This window comes from Balaenoptera acutorostrata, chromosome 6, assembly GCF_949987535.1.
Source record: "Balaenoptera acutorostrata chromosome 6, mBalAcu1.1, whole genome shotgun sequence".
Taxonomy (NCBI): domain Eukaryota; kingdom Metazoa; phylum Chordata; class Mammalia; order Artiodactyla; family Balaenopteridae; genus Balaenoptera; species Balaenoptera acutorostrata.
The window spans coordinates 87,667,594-87,695,306 of NC_080069.1; the positions used below are offsets into that span (position 1 = coordinate 87,667,594).

The following is a 27,713-nucleotide window of genomic DNA, read 5'->3' on the forward strand; positions in this document are numbered from 1 at the left end:
GGTACCTAGAATAGTCAAATTCATAGTGTCAGAAAGTACATTGGTAGATGCCAGGGGCTGGGGGTGTGGAGGTGGGGAGTGGGAATGGGGAGTTAGTGTTTAATGGGGATAGAGTTTCAGTTTAGGAAGGTGAAAAATTCAGGAGATGGATGATGGTGAGAGTTGCACAACAATGTCAATGTACTTAGTGCCACTGAACTGTACGGTTAACTATGGTTAAAGTAGTATGTTTTACAATATGTGACTTTTACCACAATAAAAAAAAATTTTTTTAAGTCTGTTAATATTTTTTATATGAGACTATAACATGGATATTTTTGTAACTTGCTTTTTCCCACTACTATGTTCATATATTATTAACATCTTTCCAGGGATTCAGCCTGGACAGGGTGGCGGTGGGAAAGTTAGTCAAGGATAGAGATGAGGCTGTGGAAGGAGGATGATTCAGAGGATGTGGGAATTTAGGGGCAAGGGATGTTTTATTCAAAAGACCCACAGAGGAGAGGGACTAGAATTTGAGTGGACCAACAGACTGACTGAGCCCTTGAGTCTGAGCATCTCCAGCAAGCTGGGAATTCGAGCAGGGCAGGGAATTTCAGTTCATGCTCAGGGAGTCCCAGTCCCCTGCTGGCAAGAGGCTGGCATGACAGGATTGAGCAAGTCACTCCTGAGCTCAGCAACAACCTTCCTGCTAGGGTGGAGTGAGCAGGTACAAAAGACAAGCAATCACGATGGTCAGTTGTCTGAAATTTCCATAACAGGAATCTGCTGAGGCACGTGGGAGCCTGTGGGGGACCATGCGAAGGCTGGTCCACTTAAGCCAGGATGTGTGCACATTAACCTTGGCTTCCCACCTGACGCTGCTGTGACCCTTCTGAGTCACATTCCTTTGCCTGGGCATCCTCCTGCATGGCTCTCAGCCCAACTCCCACCAGGCAGGGACGATGTGCCTGTCACAAGACTTCCTATGATCTTTGGGGATGTTTTGCGAAAACACTGAAGAGTGTGGTTCAGCTGGCCTGGGCCTTGTGCCCCCTCACCCTGCGGGCCACAACAGGGGCTGGGCCCCCAACCCTTAGGCACAGAATCACCATTCGGGGACTTCCCTGGTGGCGTAGTAGTTAAGAATCCACCTGCCAATGCAGGGGACACAGGTTCAAGCCCTGGTCCGGGAAGATCCCACATGCTGCGGAGCAACTAAGCCCGTGAGCCACAATTGCTGAGCCCGCGTGCCTAGAGCCCGTGCTCCGCAACAAGAGAAGCCACCGCAATGAGAAGTCCACGCACCTCAACAAAGAGTAGCCCCCACTCACCGCAACTAGAGAAAGCCCGCGCGCAGCAACGAAGACCCAACACAGCCAAAATAAATAAACAGAAATCGTAAAAAAAAAAAAAAAAAGAAAAAGAACCATTCAGAGGGACACATTCATGCTTCTTCCCATCTAGCTTTTCTGCATCCTGCTAGCAGTGGATACACTGTGATAAGTGCTGAGTCCTATCAGAGGAAGAGATTCCTGCCCCCGCCTCCTGGTTTGATGGTATGTTGAGCCATCCTGGGTTTCCTTAGGAAACAGTGAGGCGGGGGCATCCCACAGTCCCCCATACCACACCATGAGGAAGCCACAGCGCTTCCTGCCCTTACTCTCTCCTCTGTGGTAGGTCAGAAGGTGGGAATGCAGAGGAGAGGTGCCACCTTCTGAGAGAAATGAGGTGTCCAAAACAGAGCTCCCTCCCATCCACTCAGGGCAGCCTCTTTGTCTTTCTGCGTCCCAGTCTCTGCTCCCACCCCCAAACATGCCTGGTGTCTGAACACTAGGATGCCACACCTGCCCCCTTTCTGTGTCCCTAGTCCCATCCTCTTCCTCATGTTCTGTGCATCTAGAGTTTCTCTGTGATCTTTCTTGCTGATCCAGTGTTCCAAGAGCACATTCAACCACCCTTTTATACCCACGTGGGCCCTCAGTTGGCCACCAACTCCTAGGCCCTAATAGAAACTTGCCATGGTAACTTCCAGAATCTACCTCTACATCTGCCTTCAGCTTTGGTTCTCCATACCACTCCTTCCACCCCCCAGCCATGGTACCTTCCCAGCTCCTCACTTACCCTTTTGAGTCTTTGCCCAAATTCTGTTACATGTGAGAGCAACCTTTCTTCTCCTAATACACAAAGTCTTACCTCATTAATGCTTCCTTCTTTCTACTAACCACCAGCAAAGTGTCTGCGCTTTTTCCAAGGCCATCTCATGAACTTGGACATTCACTCCCATCCCCTCACCTCTACACCACCACATGGCTCCAGCAGTTCTCCCTGCATCATCAGTTTACCCCTCCTCGACTGCATCATTTCTGTCAACATCCAACATCTTATGTCTCTCATCTTTTTTTTTTTTAATAATGAAGCTGCTTTTCTTTCTTTTTTTTTTTTTTTAATTTAGGGAAGGCTCTTTTATTTATTTATTTATTTTTATATTTATTTTTGGCTGTGTTGGGACTTCGTTTCTGTGCGAGGGCTTTCTCTAGTTGCGGCAATCAGGGGCCCCTCTTCATCGCGGTGCGCGGGCCTCTTCACCATCGCAGCCTCTCCTGTTGCAGAGCACAGGCTCCAGACGCGCAGGCTCAGTAGTTGTGGCTCACAGGCCTAGTTGCTCCGCGGCATGTGGGATCCTCCCAGACCAGGCCTCGAACCCGTGTCCCCTGCATCAGCAGGCAGATTCTCAACCACTGCCCCACCAGGGAAGCCCTCTCATCTTTTTAAAAAAAAAAAAAAAAAACCCTCTCTGGGTTCCACTTCCTCCTACAGCTCTATCCCCATTTTTTTGCACCTCTGTGGAACAAACCTCCTTTGAAAGAATTGATTACACTTGCTATCACCACACTTGCTATCACCAATTGCTCTCCTCTCATTCTCTCTTGAATCCACTCCACTTCAACTCCATCACACGCGAGTCTGTTCTTCTCAAGGCCATGAGTGATCTCTGTGTTGCTAAATCTAGTGGTCAGCTCCACACCCTCATCTTACTTGGCCAATTCACAACTTTTCATGCAATTGATCATTTTCTCCTTGCAATATGCCAGTATGCCACACTCTTCTGGATTTCCTCCTTCCTCCCTGGCTCCTGCTTTTCAGCCTCCTCTGCTTACTTGTTCCTCTTTTTCTTCCCAATTTCTTAACGTTGGAATGTCCCAGAGCCAAGTCCTTAGATCTCTCCTACATTGATACTCATTCCTTTAGTAACCTTATCTGGTCCCACAATTATACATCCATCTCTCCATCTCTTTCTCTCTCTCTCCAGCCAGGACGCTCCCTGAGCACTATAAGGCTTCTGTGTTGAGAACAGACTGTTGGAGATACGGTCTCAGGAAGAAGCAGGAGATTATGAAACTATTGTAGTATTCGTAGCAGCAGAGGAGGCAAGACAGGGTCGTTTTCTGAATTTTGAAGGTAGAGACAACAGGATTTACTGATAGACCAGAAGCAGACTGTTAGAAGCAAAAGTCATGGCTGACACCAGTATTTTTGGTCTGAACAACTGGCAAGAGAAAGGTGCCATTAACTGATGTGGGAGCAGGTTTGGTATGTGTGATTGGGTGGTGGTGGTGGTCTGGGGAATCAGTTCACTTTTGAAACAAATACTGGACATCTGAGCATATACACTTTTTTTTTTTTAAAGAATATTTTGATGACTCCAATTTTTTTTTTATAGCTACTTTATTTATTTATTTATTTTATTTTTTTGACTGTGTTGCATCCTCGGTTCGTGCGAGGGCCCTCTCCAGCTGCGGCAAGCGGGGGCCACTCCTCATCGCGGTGCGGGGACCGCTCTTCATCGCGGTGCGCGGGCCTCTCATTATCGCGGCCCCTCCCGCTGCGGGGCACAGGCTCCAGACGCGCAGGCCCAGCAGCTGCGGCTCACGGGCCCAGCCACTCCGCGGCATGTGGGATCCTCCCAGACCAGGGCTCGAACCCGCGTCCCCCGCACTGGCAGGCAGACTCCCAACCACTGCGCCACCAGGGAAGCCCCATATACACTTTTGATTAGACAATTTGGGCATGTGAGACGGTCTACCCCTTAAGACAATGATCTCCATGGAGGCAAGGCCTGTGTCTAGGTGACTGTTGTGCCTGGCATAGTTCCTGGCACACAGTAAGTACTCAAACATTTTAATTGTTGAATGCAAGATGCCTCTCGAAGTCATTTGTATTGTGACTCTTTGGAGACATTATCATCAACTGATTTTCATTCTAGGAGGCATTTATTCCATGCAGCTGAAAGGCAGTGGGGGTCAAACAGGGCTACAGCAAGCTCCCAGATGGGTTACCCCTTAAAATCTAATCAATAACAACAGGGTGCAGAGAGGGGAGATTCTATCAATTGCTTCTGACATCTATCATATTAGCTATGTGCCTTTGATAAACACAAAGCACCTCCTCAAGAATGAAGCACTGTAACACTCCTCTAAAAACCTTCCCTCCGGATCATGGGAATATATAAAAGTTATCAATGAATTGTGCCTGTGGGCAAAAAGTGCACTGGATTCTTGGCTACTACTTCTTGTACTGCATCATGCACACTTTGCTCCTCTGGGGCCCAAAGACAACACGGGAAGCCATGACAGAAGTCAAGCCTGATCTTTACCTTCAATGCACCTTAGATGAGGGTCTTCCTTCTCTGCTCAAGTCCCTTTATCCACAGTCCAGGGTGGAGCTGAAAGAGTTGTGTGGAATGCTGACCCATTTGTAAAATGGGTTTAAGCTCCCATACCATATGGGAAGTACAATCTACCTCCTCTACTCTCTCCATCACATATCACATTAAAAACAAAGAGGCACAAACAGGTGGTTCTTTGCTTAGAGGTACACAGTATATTTGGAGAGGGTCCTGCCTCACCTGCATATTAATGGAAATGATGATGACAGCCTTCTTCAGGAGGATGCAGAAGTTTGGGAACCTATGAACTCCTTTATCCTGGACTGGGTATTCTCCTTGTATAGACAAGTGCCTTCTGCTGAGGTGAGAGTTGACACATGGGATGGATTTTCTGGCTGAGTGGCACAAGTCAGCTGAGGACAGTGCTTGGAGCTGTTGCAGGAAAGGCGCAGGAACCAGGATTGGCTGGACTGAAGGGAGTGTCGCTGGAACTCATTGTCTAGGCACTGGAGGGCATCAAAGAAGGCCATGCCTTCCTCCTCCTTCTCTGACTGAGCTCCCTTCACAGGGCATTTGGTGGGAGGTGGACTCTTCTCAACATTTTTTGTCTTGGTTTTGGCCACCTTCTCATCCTTAGAGAGGAGAATGGATTCCTTATGCCCTTGACCTTTCACCTTGGGGTTAATCCAGTGTGTAAAGTGTTTCATCTTATTTCCCAAGCCAGCTTCTGCAGCTTCTGGAAGGGTAGGGCTCTTGTGAGTATGGGCTGTCTTTACCAGACCCTGCAGCTCTTGGCCCTAGAAAGTGTGGCCCTACAAAGCTTGGATCTGAAAAATGTGGCTCCTTTAAATGCTGGACTTGCAAAATGTGGGCCAGCAAGTTGGTCCTGTAAGATCTGGCCCTTTAAGGGCTGAACACTCCAGATCTGGCATTCTCAGGAATCCTTGTTTGGGTCAGGTCATTCAACTTGCCCTAACAGCCTTACAGACCATTCTTATCTGGTCCCTTTGTCCCAAGGAATCCTGGAGGATGCTCTAGGAACTCAAGGTAAAGGGAGAAGCTGGTGAAGGTACTGACAGGGGGCACTAAGCTGACAGGATGGAGATGGTGGCTCTAAAGATCCAGACAGAGCCTTGCTAGTCCCTACTCACTCAACGCAACCATCCTGGCCAAACTAAAATTTTACCTGAGAAAGATCCTGGAGATACACTTGGGAAGTCAGGGGCTCTGGGGGTTCTACTTAGAAGTGTCCCTACTGGAACCTTGGCAGGGTAGATGTTCTCTCTGGTTGGAGAGAGACTCGGCGCTGCACCCCCTTCTCTGTGATTCTCTGATGCTTTGAGTTTCCCTGGGTCCTCTGTTCTCCCTGCTGGTGCAGGGAGTTATTCTCACCTTTGCAGAGGCCTGGGGCTCAGGGATCTTCCAGGCAGGGGTTGTTCACACTGGCCTCCAGCTGAACACAAAACACCTGGGCCTCTGTCATGTCCCCACTGGGCTGTGAGACCTTGAAGGCCCATGGGAAGAACCATTAGGACTGCTCTGGAACTAGCTTGCTTTTGGTTCTGCTGCACTGCCTTAGTTTAATTGCAAGCTCTTCTTTAAGGTGGGCCGTTTTGGGGTCTGGCGGGATGGGGAGTTCCTGGAAGAATATTTTCCTTTGGTTGTTTAGATTCCTAAGGGACTCCTAGGCACAGATATTCCTTGGGACAGCCACAGTTTGTTCCCTGGACTCCTGTCTTTATGAGAATTCCCAAATGTATCGCTAGGAATTTCTTTTTCAGGTAAAAATTTAGTTTGGCCAAGATGTGTGTCTTGAGCAAGCAGGGGCTAGCAGGATCTGTCTGGCTCTCCAGAGGTGCTTTCTCCATTCAGCTGTACTTCAGTCCGGAATGCCTGTGCACTGTCTATACAAGTCTCACTGTCATCTTGAAAGCTGGCCCAGGATTTATACGCTGCTGCTTAGATGAGATTGAGCCAGAGGCTCTGTTGGGCCCCCAACAGGCCCAGGCACCATCTTTGTGATTGGAGATTGGCTAGTGATTGCCAGGGCCATGGCCTTGGAGAGTGCCACAATACAAAGAGCCCACAGTTCTGACAGGAAGGCCAAAACTTGTCTCCAGTTTCTCAAAGGCTCCCTGGGAGGGCACCTAGGTAGGTGCTAATCGAGGTGATCAGTAACAGCATCTGGTGAGGCTTACTGCTGCTGGTTAAGGCCTGTCAGTATTCAGGGTTTCACTTCCTAGTCCATGTAGGGACTGATTGCTGCCTCTATGTCTAGGGGCTTACTTTCTGGGGTGCAAGGGAGCCGAGTTGCTGCCAGGGCCCCTGGAATTCTGCAGACCCAGTGATTTGAGTCCCAACCGCTGCAGATGTGGGCAGGGATAATCCCCTAGCAGATCCTCTCATATTTTTAGCCAGTATGGCTCTACAACATCACCATGGCCTGGGAAGCAACTGTGGGCAGGCACTACTGGCCACAATAGATCAGAAGAGGTCACTATCCCCTCTGGCCTCTGGGTCTGCAGGCTAGGGAACACTCACCCTCGTCAGTGTGCTGCACTGGGGCAGGGGCTGCTGGTCAGCAGGGGATAGAAGCGACTGGATGGACTGCTGGATCTTCTGGGGCAGACCCCAGCAATGGTAAATCAAACTGCCAAATCAACCACTTCTGAAAGTGGAACTCCACCAGCTCAGGGCATGCTCCAGGAAAATACTACCTTGCTCTTGAGGATTGAAATGGGCTTCCCCAAAGAGGTAGGCCCCTAAGTCTCAGGAGACAGGCTTCAGCATGTCTCAGGGCTTATGTTGTATGGTTCTCTGCATCTACAGAGATCTCTGGGCAACAGCTGGCAAGCCCCAGGGAAGCTGGAGCTGCCTTTGAAGTGAAGGTGCCACTGCAAGGCTTCACACTTGGCCAGAGTCAGAAATGGGACACTGATATAGGCTTGTTGCTAGAAAGATGAAGAAGCCCAAATTCAGTTATGTGGGAAGAAGGTGGGTCTAACTGAGGTAGAGGAAATTTTAGACAGTTTGGAGATTAACAAATCATTGAAGAAAAAGAAACCAGGCTCCACTTTTGTGGCAAGATGTTTAGGGGTGGACCAGGAACTCAATGTGCAGAAAAGAGGAACCATAGAAAGGTAGCTGTGTTCTGCTGCAGACAGCACACTGAGGCCTCAGCATGTCCCCCAGGCAATGGACAGAGACCACTTATAAACTGAAAGTTGATAGAGGTTAGAGCCAGAGTCACAGAGTTTGGGATTTGTTTGCAGTGACATCTGCACTGGATCCATAGCGGATCCCTGACAAACAGAAAGTTTGGGTGGACTTGCTTACCTCCCATGAACCCCAGGTCAGGGAGATAAAAGCCCATCTTTTCAACAGAGGCCTTAGAGGTGGCATTCACGATGAAAGAAATGGTAGTGTTTTCCCCCAGGCTTGGAAAATTTGGGGGCAGTGTGACATAAGTTGCCACAGGAATCTTCCACAGATCTTGGGAGCCCTCAGGTGTAGAAATGCATGCATTTATCTACACATACTTAAAGATACATCAGGGATTTGGGGACACAGGAACATGAGATGAAGGGAATGAAAAGTCACGGGGTAGTTTAGGTTTGTGAGCTTTGGGTTCAGGGAAAGAAAAGGAATCAGATATTCAAGGGCTGCTGACCTTGTTTCTCTGGAACACATTCGGAGTTGCTCTTCTTCTTGTCTTGCTGGTTCACAGGAATCCTAGGCTCTTCAAGGCTTGAAGAAGACAGAGCTCTCACGTCCCAGGGTACCTCTGGCCCTTGACATTCCTGCCTTAGCTGCTGGTGGTCCGCCCAGTATTCGTGGATGCTGACTGCACTGGCGGACTCGGTGGTTGACTTAGTGGCTGAGCTGGCAGCTAACCGGGTTAAGGATTTCTGACTTGTTAGTTGTGACACTATGCGCGTTGCTGATGGAAGCGAAAGCTCTTTGGAGCGCAGGGAATCCTGACTCTGCTCAAAAGAGAGACTAGACATGGACAAAACCTCTAGGCAAGAGGAGCCCTGCGATGTCCCCGAAGAAGTAGGGGTGGTCAGGGTGGTCTCACCCCATAGCAACTGCTGAATCTCCAGATCCACAGCGTTGCAGGTTTGGCAGCAGGGATCCGCACACAGGAGCCGCCGCACGCTCCCCTCCTGAGGAAGCCAGCCCTGGCTGGGAAGGGAGACATGGCAACCGTTTGTTACTGATGGAATGACATCTGCCTCTTTTCAAGTGTGTGGCCTGGAGATTGGCCTGTAAGCTCTGCGTTCTACCCCCAGGTTGTTTTTGCCACGGATATTCTCTAGAAACATTCAGCAGGTTAGGGCTAGCTAACCTGGGCAAAGTCTCAGACAACGGAAGGGAACGCAGGGCCTTGAGAGCCTGGGAGGTGGGTGAGTTCTCTGCTGGCCTGTGCTGAGAAGCTGAACTAGGAGAAGGCAACCAGGCAGATGGGGGCGCCAATGGTTAGCTGATGGCGCAGCACCAGGAACATCACCAGATAGAAGCTGGAGCCAGCCTCGTTTGGGGCTACGGAGGTCCTTGTGGGAACTCTGCATTCTGGGGATTAGAGGGCATACACAACATCTCTTGGAAGCCAATCCCTATTCTCTAGACATCTTAAGAGGGGGATAATATGACAAGCTCCTGCCTGAGGGCTGTCCCAGGATCTGGCCTCCCTGAAGACAAAACCAGAGGAGGTATGTCAGCAGGGTCCAGGGGTCTGCCCTTGAAAGGGTCTAGCTGTAAAGAGAATATGAAGATGATGACTGATTTATGCACTTAATTATCCATCCTCCTAACTTGTCTTGTGGTTGAGTGAAAACCCATGTAGCTTTAAATCCTGCACTAGTCAAATCCTGACTTCCAGGACCTTTGTGAGCCTAGCCCAGAGCAGAACTGCAGGACTCCTCTCTCCTGAGACGTCTGATCCCACCCTCTCCTCTGGGAACCCTCAACCAGTCCAGGCTCCACTGTGTCTGGCTACCTCCCAGCCATTATGCTCCTCCCCAACCCTGCCTCAGGCCAAGCGGAGAAATGATCACAGGCCAGGCTGGGAGTTGCGAGACGGCAAAAAGCAAGAGATCACCTTCTCATGACAGAGAGCAGCTCCCACGGCTTCTCAGCTTCTTCCCGGGAAAGTCTCCTAGCTGAGAAACCAGGAGACAGTGTTACATGGAATGGGAGAGGATTCAGGGACATCCTACAGGAAGCTGGAGGCCTTTGAATGACAGGAGACTGCAAACCCCAACAGCCAGTGCTCTGAGGCACGTCTGACTACAACTTAACCAGGTATGATGTGCTCTCCTGGACCTAATCTCCTTTGACCTTCTCAACCACACTGTGAGTGAGACAGCATCATCATGCCCATTTTATGGATAACAAGACTGAGAGCTGAAGTGACTTCCACTGGGTCATAAAACTAGTAAATGACACAGTTAAGGACAGACCCCTTACTTCCTCACTCCCCTACTTCCTCTTCGCTCCCAGGGATAAGGTGGAGAATTCTAGAACATTCCCAGGCTCTGATTTCCCACCCAAAAAAGTCTTCTGGGAGAATTTGTCAACTTGGGGAATTGGGCCTTCAGTGGTTAGAGCACCTGGTCCCTGGCACCAGGGGTCATTGAGGGACAGGGTTCACGGGAGCCTCACCCACAGTGGAGAGAAGTCAGAGCAGAGACTGGGACTTTACCTCTTGATGTTTTATCTTTAGCCCTTTGTTTGACTCTCCGGTGACGCTTAAAGGCAAAAAAGAGTGTGAAGCTGGGGTGCCCTCTTCTTTTCATGTCTAAACTGAGACAAAACCTGCAAATATTTCCCAAGCTTTTTCTGTGTTCCAATTTTACACATTCTCCTACCTTTCTTTTTCCTACTCTACCTTTTTCACACCATCATTTCCTTTCTCTTATTTCTGATTCATTTTTAGGCTCTTCATACTCCATACCTCCACCCCCATTCCCTGAACAAGTTCTGTGGAGAGATCAGGATAAGACAAGAGAAAGGGAGGAACAGAATAAAGGATGGGTGGTCCAGTAGCCAAAGGACTTTAGCCATCCAAGGCCCTAAATGTCCACCAACCAGAAGAATCACCCAAATACGAAGCTGTTCTGGGATCCAGTGAGGAAACTTCTTCCATTAAAAAAAAATAATAATAACAAGGGTAAGGGGTAAGGGTTACAAGAGACAGTGAGGGGATAAAACCTTGTTTAAGGCTTAATTGGTTCAGTCGTGGTCATAGTGTTTCCCTACCCAGCAGCAGCTCCTGTTAGGTCCCAATCTTAAATCTTGGCGATTCTTTCTCACTTGCCAAATAATTAATGCAATAATGATGATGGAGCCATAAGTGTAAAGCGGATATCCAACATCCCACAGAATAAAGGTAGGGCTCAACATAATCTAAACCTCACTAGCCATCCCCCTTTCTAGGCGTCCTAGGCTTTCAGGGTCTTAGAACCCAATGCCTCCAAATTCTAGACCTATCATCTCTGCCTCACAGAGCACAGAACCAGACCAGTAGACTGCATCACAAAGCCCTCCTGTTTCCCGTCATGCATAGCATCCCAGACCTTTATTTGTCTAGGAGAAACTCATGTGACACAGTGCAGAGCCTGAGCCTAAAGGTGCCAAGTCACAGGAAGCAAATACTCTTTCATGCTCTATTCTCTATATCCTGTTGGCTCAGCCTTCTTCTTTCAGATAATAGTCTGGCATCTATCCCCAGATAACTGAGTGTTTATGTACACTGCATGCCCTAAAACAGAGACAGTGGCTAGGTCAGAGGAACTCCATGAACTATATCACCTGTACTGGGAAGATAACTAGAAAACACACAAGAGGACAGTGCACATATTGTCTTGTTAAGTCTTGGACAGTGAAGGTTTTGATGCCACAGGCAATAGGTGGTCAGTATCAAGAGGTTCAGGAAAAGGACAGTGATTAATGGGACAAGGAAAGGACATAGTTTCTGTTCTTTTAAATAACTTACTGAGAGTTAAAGAAGGAGTCCTCCCAGTCTCATCCCTAAGCTGGACAGTGTCAAAGGTACAAAGACATTTGAGTTATGTTACCTGCCTGCTCTCAAGACACTTAAAAACCTAGTTTCAAAGACAAGATTAATTCACAATCAAGAACCCACCTTATTAAGAGTTGAATCAAGAACCAGCCTTACTAGGAGTTGGGAAAGAGAGGTGTAGGGAGTTATTTAATGGGTACAAAGTTTCTGTATGGGATGATGAAAAAGTTCTGAAAATGGATGGTGGTGATGGTTGCACAGCACTGTGAATGTCCTTAATGTCAGTGACAAGTACACTTAAAAGTGGTTAAAATAGTAAAGTTTATATTGAGTATATTTTACCACAATTTAAAAAACAAAAGGCCAAGAAAACCCAATCGTTAGCATGAGGGGGTTTTTTGCTACCTATAAGGAAGAATATTCTGAAAATAATTTGGCAAAAAAATGGATTAGTGAATGTTTTTCTTAAATGTCCTTTTTTACAGAACAAAATAAATACAAAATAGATCCTTACATTTAAGATAATTTAAGAAGAGTCTCACCCTGAAGACGGGATGAATTTGAGCCATTTCAACATCTTTCCTGAGCTTGTAAATTCCATAATACAGGAATGAGAAGACTTTTCCAACTAAAGAGGACTGAATGACAGGTTAACAATAATCAGTGAAAAACCATCTTGCATCAGCTTTTTAGCAGTAGATCAAGATACGTACAAAGTGGCTTGAATCTTTTATTACTGTTGTTATTCCTACCAAACCAAGCTCCGGCTTCCTGCAGCTGCTGCCGGCCTCTATGCTGCTGCAAAGGTTCTCAGCCTCCCGTTAACCTGACCCGGTATGGATGGCACTGCGTGGTGCTTGGGGTCCTCCTTCCCTGGACTATGAATGTAGGTAATTAATAAACTTCATTCAGTCTTATAGGTCCAGTGTCAGATGTTGCTCGTTCGGCCATCCCCAGAACCCCAGGATTACCAATGGGATGAAGAGGAGGTGCATAGAACACTGTATCTCCTACACAACCAGCTCCTGCTTCCTGCAGCTACTGCTGCAACACTGCTTAGTCTCCCATTAGCCTGACCTCTTTGCCCCAGACAAAATCACCAAATTTGGCAACATTGGCACCAGCTCCAACTAGTATACTATTTACTTAACAGATAATCCACAGCCACTGTCATCCCACTAAACTGTTAAAACCATATGCTGCAAACTCCTCTATAGCAACTTACCCACCCTTGCTCCTCTGTCTCAGAGCTGAGGAGGTAGAGTCAAATGACAATCTTATGCCTTTCTACAGAGTAGACTTTTAGTACAGGTTTATTTATTGATTTGGTACCCACTGACAGAGGGTGCTTGTGTGGATAGGACAGTGGGATCAGCGTCTTCCTAAACAAGGGCACATTCATGTAATGAACATACTATCGTTTTTGTTTTTTTAATGGATCATTTCTTTTTTTTTTAATTTATTTATTTATCTATTTATTTTTGGCTGTGTTGGGTCTTCGTTGCAGTGCGCGGGCTTCTCATTGTGGTGGCTTCTCTTGTTGCGGAGCACGGGCTCTAGACGCGCGGGCTTCAGTAGTTGTGGCATGCAGGCTCAGTAGTTGTGGCTCATGGGCTCTAGAGCACAGTCTCAGTAGCTGTTGCACACAGGCTTAGTTGCTCCGTGGCATGTGGGATCTTCCCGGACCAGGGATCGAACCCGTGTCCCCTGCACTGGCAGGAGGATTCTTAACCACTACACCACCAGGGAAGTCCACACAGTGTCTTTTATTTTTTTTTAACATCTTTATTGGAGTATAATTGCTTTACAATGGTATGTTAGTTTCTGCTGTATAACAAAGTGAATCAGCTATATGTATACATATATCCCCATATCCCCTCCCTCTTGCGTCTCCCTCCCACCCTCCTTACCCCTCCCCTCCAGGTGGACACAAAGCACCAAGCTGATCTCCCTGTGCTAGGCGGCTGCTTCCCACTACCTATTTTACATTTGGTAGTGTATGTATATGTCCATGCCACTCTCTCACTTCGTTGCAGCTTACCCTTCCCTCTCCGTCCCAGCTTACCCTTCCCTCTCCCCGTGTCCTCAAGTCCATTCTCTACGTCTGCCTCTTTATTCCTGTCCTGCCCCTAGGTTCTTCAGAACCAGTTTTTTTTTGTTTTTTTTTAGATTTCATATACATGTGTTAGCATACGGTATTTGTTTTTCTCTTTCTGACTTACTTCACTCTGTATTATAGTCTCTAGGTCCATCCACCTCACTACAAATACCTCCATTTCGTTTCTTTTTATGGCTGAGTAATATTCCATTGTATATATGTGCCACATCTTCTTTATCCATTCATCTGTCGATGGACACTTTAGGTTGCTTCCATGTCCTGGCTACTGTAAACAGAGCTGCAGTGAACATGGTGGTACATGACTGTTTTTGAATTATGGTTTTCTCAGGGTAAATGCCCATTAGTGGGATTGCTGGATTATATGGTAGTTCTATTTTTAGTTTTTTAAGGTACCTCCATATTGTTCTCCATAGTGGCTGTATCAATTTACATTCCCACCAACAGTGCAAGAGGGTTCCCTTTTCTCCACACCCTCTCCAGCATCTACTGTTTGTAGATTTTTTGATGATGGCCACTGTCGTTTTTAATGATGTGGGCATGGACCTTCACCTTTGCCCTTCCTGCCTCATGGTTTACCGTGAACGGCAAACAAGGGAGATGAAGTACATCAAAGGCCTCTGTGGACTCTGGAGGGCTACACAACTGTAAAGGATTCAGATTCGTCTGTTTCTAGAAAACTTGCTAAAGCTGTACCCTGCTTGCATGATAATGCTACAGTGCCACAATTACTGTAATAGTAGAATTTCTTCAGGAAACTGTTCATGATTACTGATTCATATGCACCATTGGTCATATCACAGCCCGATAAAGAAAAATCCTGACGGGACACTGATGTGATTTTGTCCCTCCACACAAGCCTTACTTAGGAGTTTTGCTATGTCTCATTCTCAGAAAACACTAGTGAATACCTTAGATGTCTCAGGTGATGGGGACAGTGGCATAGCTGCTTCCATTCAGAAGCAACATTTTTATATGCTAGCATTTTTATTAATGCCCAAGAGTTGGACAGGAAACCCCAGAGTAGTATCTGCAAGACCACCAGCGCTTCACAGCAGGTTACTATGCTACGCAGAAGTGTAGCAAGCAGCTAGAGGCACTAGAGGGCAGCACTTGCCCACCCAATGAGTCCCGAGGACTCCGTTTCAGGAACTTTAAAAGGCCGTCTGTTCCAGTGGCTCTCAGTCCTGGCCTTACATCAGAATCACTGGGAAGCTTGTGAAAATATACATTTCCTGGCCTCACCCCAGACTTAATGAATCAGAATCTCTAGGGGCACGGTCTTGCAATCTATGTATTAAATAAGTGTCAAAAATAATCCTCAAGCAATAGAGCACTGGGCTTTGGGGTGTGTATTGGGTAGCAAATGGCCTCCAAAGAGCAACAGTTCTTCCTCCCACCCAAGTTTTATTGAGATATAATTGGCACATAACATTGTATTAGCTTAAGGGGAACAACATAATCATTTGATGTATGTAGGTATTGTGAAATGGTCACCACAATAAGTTTAGTTAACATCCATCACCTCAGAGTTATAATTTTTTTCTTGTAATAAGAACTTTTAAGATCTACTCTTTCAGCAACTTTCAAATATATTAACTACAGTCACCAGGCTATACATCAGACCCCCAGAACTTATTAATCTTATAACTGGCATTTTGTCCCTTTTGATCACCTTCATCCATTTCTCCCACCCCCACTCCCTGACACCGGCAACCACCAATCTGTTCTCTGTTTGAATGAGTTTGGTGTTCTTTTTAGATTCCATATATAAGTGAGATCACATAATATTTGTCTTTCTCTGCCTGACCTAATTCACTTAGCATAATGTTGTCAAGGTCCATCCGTGTTGTTGCAAATGGCAGGATTTCCTTCTTTTTTATGGCTGAAAAATATTCCACGATATCATCTTCTTTATCCATTCATCTGTCAATGGACGCTTAGGTTGTTTTCATGTCTTAGCTATTATAAATAATGCTGCAGTGAGCATGTATGTACAGATATCTCTTGGATATAGTGATATCACTTCCTTCAGATATATAACCAGAAGTGGGATTGCTGGATGAAATTTGAAGCAACTATCTGCGGATGATGTTATAAAAAAAAAATCTTCTATAGTAGGTGAATTTGGCCATCCCTGGCAATGACCTAACTTAGACAGTGATCTGTAAATGGAAGTTAAGAATTCAGGAACACAAGGAAGAAAGGAGAATTGACCCTGACTGAGAAAAAGTACTATGTGCCAGGCCCTTTACACACATCACCTCATTCAGTCCTTACCCTCAACCAGACCCAGGTACTGTTATCCCTTGTTATATACGAGGAAACTGAATCACCTGTAAGTAAAGTTAACACTAGCCTGAGGTCACATAGCAACTTAGTGATGGATAAAATGTTTGTTTCTAAACTCCACTAAGCCTTGCAACCTTCAATTCAATCAAGTTGAGAGGAAATGGACATAACATATGATTCTAAGATGTTTGAAACTACAGACTACTCACATGTCCAGTTGTTTTTGAAAAGAAGGGCCACAGTAATAAAAGGACTCTAAAACAGGAGCCAAAGAGCAAGGCTGGGTCCAAAGGTATCCAATGTCGTCCAGGTCATACCTACTTCTCATCAGGTATGTTCCCCAGGGGCAACAGCCCAGTGACATTAGCATCTGAGACTGTCCCATTCACACGCCTGGCTTGATTACAGGCTCACCAAGTGCCTTCTGACTAGAATGTAACGTTCAATGTAAATAGACCTATACGAAGAGAATGACCTGACTAGCATGTAGGAGTATTCCAGGTCCCTCGGGATTATATTTCTCAATATAAATTCGTAAGTTAGCATGATGATTTTATGCCTCAGACTCCTTTCAGTTTAATTTCAGTTGGTAATTCAGTTTAAATACAGTTGGTTTCTTCAGGAAACCAACTGGCTCAGAGAACCTTGACAAGATGTAGTCTTTCTACTTGTACAGCTGAGGAACACTGACTCCTAGTTCTCCCTCCTTTCCGTTCCTCCTAGTTAGTCTCCACCCTCCTGACCAGTTGCAGAGGCAGGGAGGGCAATTCTAAACATGAGGCTGCTGCAATGACCACAATCCCCAGCCTCCTCACAGAAGAGAGCAGCACTATTTCTCAGTTTGAGCTACCTTCCTCTGTGTGCCTCAGTTTTTTCCCATTAATACAGAGTAGTATCTATCAAAGGCTATTTATTGAATAAAGCATTTGGGTGGGCGGGAGAGTAATAAATGTTATCCATAAGTGAATCCCAATAACTTAAAAGTAGGAAATAACAGTTAGTTATACAAAAACACTCAAAATATCTCAGAATGTGCCTGGTACAGATAAACTACTATATAAATCTCCTCTAAAGAGGAGAGAGGTTACTTTTGGCTGAAGTGATCTGGGAAAGCTCCATGTTGTAGAAAATGGCATTTAAACTGGTGCTTGAAGCAGACAGAGGATTTTAATACATGGAATTGGAAGAGAGTGATCCACATGCAGGAGTCAGCATGGATAAAGCGGCTGGTGCCTCTGTGTAATGATATGTGGAAATAACAGAAGGATTCCTGAAATATTTATTTTACTATGGGTACATTTTATTTTGTATATATTCGATCTCAATGAAGTGAGGTTTAGATTTCTTTTTGCCTTTGTGTGAAAACTGAGGTTGTGGATATCTCCTTGTGGGTGTGTTTTTCTGCATCACGTGGACATGAACTGTGTAGATGGGTCTCCTGATTCTGACCATTGTGTTTCTAGGTATAAATGCCTGCGTGGGTGCATTTCTCTACAGACTTTTTGATCTTTGTGGGTGTGTGCACATGCAGTCCTGAGGGAATGGGAAGGAAAGAGAGAGGAAGGAGTAGAGGTGAGGAGGAGAAGAAAGAGAGGAAAGGGAGTGAGAAGCTGTTGAGCTGAACCTCTGTCCAAAGCCCAAATGTGAAACTCCTACACATCATTAGTATTTTAAGTAGTTGATAATTGATTGTCCTATTGACCTCAGAAGTTCTTTTCCTAATAATAAAACATTCATTGGTAAAAGGCTAGTGTTTCAAACTGCTATGTTTTATCCATCACATTCTATGTCTTTTCATTCGTCCTTCCTTTCACCCAATTTAGTCCTCTTTTTGGATTTTTTTTTTCTTTTGGTGTCTTATTTTCTTATCCTCCCCGTCCTATTAATTTCTTTATTGGAATTTTGTCTTTCTGTAAGTTTTTCCTTTCTCTTCTAACTTATGGAGCTAATGCCATACCCCACCCATACCCCAGAAAACAAATGTTTTTAAATTGCGAAAGGGGTACTTCTTGTTGTAAAGATATTTTAGGCTCAATCTTAGGCATTTATCTTCACTGCCACAGTCGATTCAACAGATTTTAATTGGGTGATTTGGTGTATGTTAAAGGCATTGTTCTAGTTACTGAAGAAACAGAGAAAAATGCCTAGAATAGCCAACCAATTATATTGATGATCATCTTTAACTGAAGTAACCAGCTTTTCTTTTCTCCAGACATAGGAGAAAACTAGAAGACAGAAAAGCAAGAGTGATTTAGCTAGTTTTTCCATGGGCATCTACTACATATCATCTTAAGAAAACTGAGGTAGCAAATAATCATCCAGTGAATTTGCATATTTTTTCATATTTGTTAATATACTGCCATTCCAAGAAATGAGGGTAAATCAAAATTATATTTAGTGAGCAGTATTTTTGCATCTGTTTCTTAGAAATAGTTCAGGTATCCAAAGATGATTTATTAATTAACTTAATCATTTGTTTAATGATTAAGCTCTTAAGGTTAAAGATCTGGAAATATAATTTTAGCTAATATATCCTTATGAGTTCTAGAATTGTAAGGATTTCATAATAATTTCAGAAACAATGACTTGAAAATTGCTCAAACTTAATAAAGTCATAAATTTACAAATTCAAAATGTTCAATGAGCTCCAAACAGGACAAATTAAAAGAAAACCATGCCCAGACACGTCATAATCAAGTTTCTTAAAACCAAAGATAAAGAAATCTTGAAAACAACAAGAGAAAAATACTACATTACACAGAGGACTCAAATCAATAAAATTAGAAATAAAAAAGAAGTTACAACTGACATCACAGAAATACAAAGGATCATAAGAGAGTACTACAAGCAACTCTATGCCAATAAAATGGACAACCTGGAAGAAATGGACCAATTCTTAGAAAAGTACGACCTTCCAAGACTGAACCAGGAAGAAATAGAAAATATGAAGAGACAAATCACAAGTAATGAAATTGAAACTGTGATTAAAAATCTTCCAACAAACAAAAATGCAGGACCAGATGTCTTCACAGGTGAATTCTATCAAAGATTTAGAGAAGAGCTAACACCTATCCTTCTCAAACTCTTCCAAAAAATCGCAGAGGATGGAATACTCCCAAACTGATTCTAGGAGGCCACCATCACCCCGATACCAAAACCAGACAAAGATATCACAAAGAAAGAAAATTAAAGGCCAATACCACTGATGAACATAGACGCAAAAATCCTCAACAAAATACTAGCCAACCGAATCCAACAATACATTAAAAGGATCATGCACCATGATCAAGTGGGATTTATCCAGGGATCCAAGGATTCTTCAATATATGCAAATCAATCAGTGTGATACACCATATTAACAAATTGAAGAATAAAAACCATATGATCATCTCAATAGATGCAGAAAAAGCTTTTGACAAAATTCAACACCCACTTATGATAAAAACTCTCCAGAAAGTGGGCACAGAGGGAAACCTACCTCAACATAATAAAGGCCATATATGACAAACCCACAGGAAACATTATTCTCAATGGTGAAAAACTGAAAGTATTTCCTCTAAGATGAGGAACAAGACAAGGGTGTCCACTCTCACCACTATTATTCAACATAGTTTTGGAAGTCATAGCCACGGCAATCAGAGAAGAAAATGAAATAAAAGGAATATAAATTGGAAAAAAAAGAAGTAAAACTGTCACTGTTTGCAGATGACATGATACTATACATAGAAAATCCTAAAGGGACTTCCCTGGCGGCACAGTGGTTAAGAACCCACCTGCCAACGCAGGGGACATGGGTTCGATCCCTGGTCCGTGAAGATCCCACATGCCACGGAGCAACTAAGCCCGTGTGCCACAACTACTGAGCCTGAGCTCTAGAGCCCACAAGCCACAACTACTGAGCCCGTGTGTCACAACTACTGAAGCCTGCGTGCCCTTGAGCCTGCGTGCCACAACTACTGAGCCCATGCACCACAACTACTGAAGCCTGTGTGCTCTAGGGCCCGCATGCTGCAACTACTGAAGCCTGAGCACCTAGAGCCTGTGCTCCGCAACAAGAGAAGCCACCACAATGAGAAGCCTGCATGCCGCAACGAAGAATAGCCCCCGCTTGCAGCAACTAGAGAAAGCCTGCGCACAGAAATGAAGACCCAACACAGCCAAAAAATAAATTTAAAAAAAGAAAAAAATCCTGAAGATGCCACCAGAAAACTACTAGAACTAATCAATGAATTAAGTAAAGTTGCAGGATACAAACTTAATACAGAGAAATCTCTTGTGTTCCTATACACTAACAATGAAAGATTAGAAAGAGAAATTAAGGAAACAATCCCATTTACCACTGCAACAAAAAAAGATAAAATACCTAGGAATAAACCTACCTAAGGAGGCAAAAGACCTGTACACAGAAAACTATAAGATAATAGTGAAAGAAATCAAAGATGACACCAACAGATAGAGAGACATACCATGTTCTTGGATTGGAAGAATCAATATTGTGAAAATGACTATACTACCCAAAGCAATCTACAAATTCAATGCAATCCCTATCAAATTACCAATGGCATTTTTCACAGAACTAGATCAGAAAATTTTACAATTTATATGGAAACACAAAAGACCCCAAATAGCCAAAGCGATCTTGAGAAAGAAAAACAGAGCTAGAGGAATCAGGCTCCCTGACTTCAGACTATACTACAAAGCTACAGTAATCAAAACAGTATGGTACTGGCACAAAAACAGAAATATAGACCAATGGAACAGGACAGAAAGCCCAGAGATAAACCCACACACATATGGTCACCTTATCTTTGATAAAGGAGGAAAGAATATACAGTGGAGAAAAGACAGCCTCTTCAATAAGTGGTGCTGGGAAAACTGGACACCTATAGGTAAAAGAATGAAATTAGAACACTCCCTAACACCAGACACAAAAATAAACTCAAAATGGATTAAAGACTTAAATTTAAGACCAGACACTATAAAACTCTTAAGAGGAAAACACAGACAGAACACTCTGACATAAATCGCAGCACAATCTTTTTTGACCCACCTCCTAGAATAATGAAAATTAAAACAAAAATAAACAAATGGGACCTAATGAAACTTAAAAGCTTTTGCACAGCAAAGGAAACCATAAACAAGACAAAAGGACAACCCTCAGAATGGGAGAAAGTATTTGCAAATGAAGCAACTGACAAAGGATTAATCTCCAAAATATACAAGCAGCTCAGGCAGCTCAATATCAAAAAAATAAACAACCCAATCAAAAAATGGGTGGGGGGGCTTCCCTGGTGGCGCAGTGGTTGAGAGTCTGCCTGCCAATGCAGGGGACACGGGTTCAAGTCCTGGTCTGGGAAAATCCCACATGCCGCAGAGCAACTGGGCCCATGAGCCACAGTTACTGAGCCTGCGCGTCTGGAGCCTGTGCTCCACAACAAGAGAGGCCGCGATAGTGAGAGGCCCGCGCACCACAATGAAGAGTGGCCCCCGCTCGCCACAACTAGAGAAAAGCCCTTGCACAGAAACGAAGACCCAACACAGCTAAAAATAAATTAATTAATTAATTTTTTTAAAAAATGGGTGGAAGACCTAAATAGACATTTCTCCAAAGAAGACATACAGATGGCCAACAAACACATGAAAGGATGCTCAACATCACGAATTATTAGAGAAATGCAAATCAAAACTACAATGAGATATCACCTCACCCTGGTCAGAATGGCCATCACCAAAAAATCTACAAACGATAAATGCTGGAGAGGGTGTGGAGAAAAGGGAACCCTCTTACACAGTTGATGGGAATGTAAACTGATACAGCCACTACGGAAAACAGTATGGAGGTTCCTTAAAAAACTAAAAGTAGAACTACCATATGACCCAGCAATCCCACTACTGGGCATATATCCAGAGAAAACCATAATTCAAAAAGACACATGTGGGCTTCCCTGGTGGCGCAGTGGTTGAGAGTCTGCCTGCCAATGCAGGAGACACAGGTTTGAGCCCTGGTCTGGGACGATCCCATGTGCCGCAGAGCAGCTGGGCCCGTGAGCCACAATTACTGAGCCTGCGCGTCTGGAGTCTGTGCTCCGCAACAAGAGAGGCCGCGATAGTGAGAGGCCCACGCACCGCGATGAAGAGTGGCCCCCGCTTGCCACAACTAGAGAAAGCCCTTGCACAGAAACGAAGACCCAACATAGCCATAAATAAATAAGTAAACAAATACTTAAAAAAAAAAAAGTAAAAGTCTATTAATTTAAAAAAAAAAAAAAGACACATGCACCCCAATGTTCACTGCAGCACCATTTACAATAGCCAGGTCATGGAAGCAACCTAAATGTCCACTGACAGACGAATGGATAAAGAAGATGTGGTACATATATACAATGGAATATGACTCAGCCATAAAAAGGAACGAAATTGGGTCATTTGTAGAGACGTGGATGGACCTACAGAGTGTCATACAGAGTGAAGTAAGTCAGAAAGAGAAAAACAAATATCGTATAGTAACATGTATATGTGGAATCTAGAAAAATGGTACAGATGACCTTATTTGCAATGCAGAAATAGAGACACAGACGTAGAGACAAATGTATGGATACCAAGGGTGAAAGGGGTGGGGTGGGAGGAATTGGGAGGTTGGGATTGACACATATACACTATTGATACTATGCATAAAATAGACAACTGAGGGGAACATACTGTATAGCACAGGGAACTCTACTTAATGCACTGTGGTGTCTTAAATGGGAGGGAAATCCAAAAGGGAGGGGATATATGTACATGTATGGCTGATTCATTTTGCTGTGCAACAGAAGCTAACACAACATTGCAAAACAGCTATACTCCAATAAAAATTAACTTAAAAAAAAAGAAAGAAAAATACTACGCTACAGTTTGAATGACTGAATTTCTCATCATAAACCATATAGGCCAGAAGACAGTGTAACAACATCTTTAAAGTGTTAAAGTTCCACAATGTTATAGCCAGCTAAAATGTCCTTCAAAAATGAAGATGAACTAACACACACCCCAGTGTTCAAACTGCCAAGATATGGAAGCAATGTGTCAATCAACAGATGACTAGATAAAGATGTGGTACATATATACAATGGAATACTACTCAGCCATAAAAAAGAATGAAATTTTGCCATTTGCAACATGGATGGACTTAGAGGGTACTTATGCTAAGTGAAATAAGTCAGACAGAGAAAGGCAAATACTGTATGGTATCACTTATATGTGGAATCTAAAAAATAAAACAAACCAGCGAATATAACAAAAAGGAAACAGACTCACAATATAGAGAGCAAACTAGTGGTTAACAGTGGGGAGAGGGAAGCGGGGAGGGGCAAGACAGGGATAGCAGATTAAGAAGTACAAACTATTATGTATAAAATCAGGGACTTCCCTGGTGGTGCAGTGGTTAAGAATCTGCCTGCCAATGCAGGCGACATGGGTTTGAGCCCTGGTCCGGGAAGATCCCACATGTCACGGAGCAACTAAGCCCATGCGCCACAACTACTGAGCTTGCACTCTAGAGCCCATGTGCTGCAACTACTGAAGCCGCACACCTAGAGCCCATGCTCCACAACAAAGAGAAGCCACCGCAATGAGAAGCCTGCGCACTGTAACGAAGAGTAGCCCCCGCTCACCACAACTAGAGAAAGCCCACACGCAGCAACAAACACCCAACACAGCCAAAAATAAATAAAGTTTTTTAAAAATTAAAATAAAATAAAATAAATAAGCTACAAGGATATATTACACAAACACAGAGGGAATATAGCTAATATTTTACAATAACTATAAATGGAGTATAACCTTAAAAAATTGTAAATCACTAAAAAAAAATTATAAATCACTATGTTGTATACCTGTAAGTTATATAATATTGTACCCCAACTATATCTTAATTCTTAAAGTTTTTTAAAATGAAGATGAACTAGAAACATTCTCATAAGAAAGAAAACTAACAGAATCTGTCACCAGTAGACCTGCTCTAAAAGATATTCTAAAGGAAGTTCTTCAGGCCTAAGAGACATGATCCCAGAAGGAAAGTTGTAACTTCAGGAATTAAGGAAGAACAACAGAAAGGGTAAATATCAGGATAAATAGACTATTTTTCTACTCTTAAGTACTTTAATATATGTATGAATGTTGAAACCAACAATTACAACATTGTATTTATAGATGTAATACATAAGACACTGATAAAAGGACATGATAAAGGGAGCTTTGTGGTTGTAAGGCTCCTGTGTTTCACTCGAAGTGATATTAAATCTAAATAGACTGTGAGAGCTGGGTATGTATTATATATTATAATCACTGGAGCAACCACTAAAAATGATGCAAAGCTACATGGCCAAAAGCCAGTAAATAAGTTAAAATAGAATATTAGTAAATATGCAAAAATTCCAATAGAAGCCAGGAAAGAGGAGCAAGAAACAAAGAAGACAAACAGCAAAATAATAAAATGTACAACTAAATCTAACCATTTCGATTATCACAGTAAATATAAATGGTCTATACATACCAATTAAAACAAAGAAATTCTCACATTCAATTTTTAAAAGACCAAACTATATAACAATATGCTGCTTTCAAGAAACCTACTAGATAGATAGATAGATAGATAGATAGATAGATAGATAGATAGATAGGTAATGCAAACACTAATCAGAAAAAAAGCTGGATTGGCTCTTTCAATGTCAGAAAAAGCAGACCTCAGAACAAGGAAAATTACCAGCAGTAAAGAGGAAAATTTTACAGTGAAGAATGGGGCAACTACCCAAGAAGAGAACAATTTTAAATGTATATGCTCCTAAGAACCCAGAGCTCCAGAATACATGAAGCAAAAACTGATAGAAAAGAGATAGAGACAAATCCACAAGTATACCTGGACATTTAAATACCCCTCTCTGTGTAACAGGTAGACCAAAAACTAGCAAGGATATAGAAGTCCTGAACAATACTATCAACCAACCTGACCATATTGACATTTATACAGCACGTCACCCAACAGGAGCAGAATACACATTCACTTCAAGGGCACATGGAGTATTCATCAAGATAAGCCATATTCTGGGCCGTAAAACAAACCTTAACAATTTTTTAAAAATTAAAATTGTACAAAGTATATTGTCTGATCATAAAATAATTAAACTGCAAGTCATTATTATTTAATGACTAGAAAGATTTCTAGAAAATCCCCAAATATTTGGAAATTACAAAATGCTGATGGAAAAAAATTGCTGATGAAAAAAATCAGAGAAGACCCAAATAAACAAAGAGACATATTAAGTTTAAAGACTGGAAAATTTAATTTAATGTTTCAATTTTCCCCAAATTGATCTGTACATTCCCAGCAGGATTTCTTATAGATTTACATGGAAAAGCAAAGAAAGTAGAATACCCAAAACAATTGAAGAAAAGAAAAGTAAAGTGGAGGACTCCCATTACCTGATTTCAAGGCTTACTACAGTAACCAACACAGTGTGGTACTGGAGAAAAGAGACACAAAAGTCAATGGAACAGAATAGAGCAGGGATTGGCAAACTGTGGCCTGTGGGCCAAATGTGACCGACAGCCTATTTTGAAAATAAAGTTTTATGGAACATAGTCATGCTCATTCATTTACATGTTGTCTATAGTTGCTTTCACGCTACAATAACTTAGTTGAGTAGTTGCAACAGAGACCATCTGACCTGCAAAGCCTAAACTATTTAATATCTGGACCTTTAAGGAAAAAATAATAGTCAATTCCTAAAACAGGGAGTCCAGAAATAGACCCAACACATAAATGGACAAATGATTTTTGATCAAAGTGAAAAGCCAAATCAATGGAGAGATGATAAGTCTTTTCAACAAATGGTGCCAGAATAATTGTGCATCCATTTGCACCCCCCTCACAATAAAGACCAACTGATTCTTGACTTATACCTCACACACTCCAAATTAACTCAAGATTGATCACAGACCTAAAGGCAAAGTATAATACTAAAACTCTTAGAAGAAAACACAAGAGAACCTTTGTGATTTTGAGCTAGGAACAGAGTTTTTAAATATACTATCCAAGCAAGATCCGTAAAAGATCACATTGATAAATTGTACTTCATCAAAATTCTGAACTTCTGCTCTTTGAAAGATACTGTTAAGAGAATGAAAAGACAAGCCACAAATTGGGAGAAAATATTTGCAAATCAGACATTTGACAAAAGACTTTATCCAAAATATATAAAAAACTCTCAAAACTCCACAGTAATAAAACAAACAACCCAATTTTAAAATGGGCAAAAGAAGATATACAGATGGCAAATAAGCACATGAAAGATGCCCCACATCACATGTCATCAAGGAACTACAAATTAAAACAATGAGGACGGACCTAGAGTCTGTCATACAGAGTGAAGTAAGTCAGAAAGAGAAAAACAAATACCATATGCTAACACATATATATGGAATCTAAAAAAAAAAAAAAAAAAGGTTCTGATGAACCTAGGGGCAGGACAGGAACGAAGACAAAGATGTAGAGAATGGACTTGAGGACACGGGGAAGGGGGAAGGGTAAATTGAGACGAAGTGAGAGAATAGCGTTGACATATATACACTACCAAATGTAAAATAGATAGCTAGTGGGAAGCAGCTGCATAGCACAGGGAGATCAGCTCGGTGCTTTGTATCCACCTAGAGGGGTGGGATAGGGAGGGTGGGAGGGAGACGCAAGAGGGAGGGGATATGGGGATATATGTGTACATATAGCTGATTTACTTTGTTATACAGCAGAAACTAACACAACACTGTAAAGCAATTATACTCCAATAAAGATGTTAAATTTAAAAAAAAAAAAAGAAAAACAATGAGATACCACTAAACACCTATTAAAATGGCCAAAATCCAGAACACTGACAACACCAAATGCTGGCAAGGATGTAGAGGAACAGGAAATAATCTGTAATGATTTGTAATGGACAAAAGCCTTGAACAGACAGTTAACCAAAGAAAGATACACAGATGACAAATCAGCACGTAAAAAGATGTTCAATATTATTAGTCATTAGGGAAATGAAAATTAAAGCCACAATGAGATACTATTATAAACCTAATAGAATGCCTAAAAACCAAACCAAAACAAACAAAAAAAAAACTGATGTTACCAAGTGCCAATCAGGATGTAGAACAATTGGAACTCTCATTCTCATACATTGCTGGTGGAAATGCAAAATGGTACAGCTACTTTGGAAAACATTTTAGCAGTTTCTTATAAATTTAACAGACTTACCGTACAGCCCAGTTATCCCAGTCCTAGGTATTTACCTAAGTGAAATGAAAGCCTCTGATGACACAAAAACCTGTATGTGCATTTTTCTCATTTTTCTCTCATTTTCAGCCTTGATCCTGCCACCAGATGTCTCAACTGCTTTTGGCTTCTCAGCTTGACTCTCAGTTTTTCTTACAAACTTTCTTTAGAACTCTTCCTAATCATCCTGTTCTTTGCTGCTTCAGTAAGTTACGCATCTTAGCATCAGCCCCTGGAACCTAACCCCTAGCACCAGCAAATACTCCACCTAGGACTACTAGTTTCAATTATAAGCATGATGTCATGCAAGCCCATTGCTCTGTTTTATCCATAAACA

The 27,713-nt window shown here is 43.0% G+C and overlaps 1 protein-coding gene across 3 annotated transcripts in view; it reads right to left on the reverse strand.

Moving 5' to 3' along the window:
• SPATA31F3 (SPATA31 subfamily F member 3) overlaps positions 1-27,713 on the reverse strand; it is a 63,815-nt gene that overhangs the window by 11,559 nt on the left and 24,543 nt on the right. Inside the window, exons 1-5 of one of the 3 annotated variants that reach the window (XM_007196934.2) lie at positions 10,910-11,053; positions 10,353-10,398; positions 9,750-9,810; positions 8,319-8,833; positions 4,849-5,384 (exon numbers count right to left, since the gene is read on the reverse strand). The exons of 1 other annotated variant lie outside the window; for it this stretch is intronic. In XM_007196934.2, coding sequence (XP_007196996.1) covers positions 4,924-5,384; positions 8,319-8,833; positions 9,750-9,810; positions 10,353-10,398; positions 10,910-11,053 — 1,227 coding nt within the window. In that variant the 3' untranslated portion in view covers positions 4,849-4,923. Of the gene's footprint in view, positions 1-4,848; positions 5,385-8,318; positions 8,834-9,749; positions 9,811-10,352; positions 10,399-10,909; positions 11,054-27,713 lie in introns of those variants that run through there. One more of the 3 variants, XR_009008628.1, reaches the window with a different exon arrangement.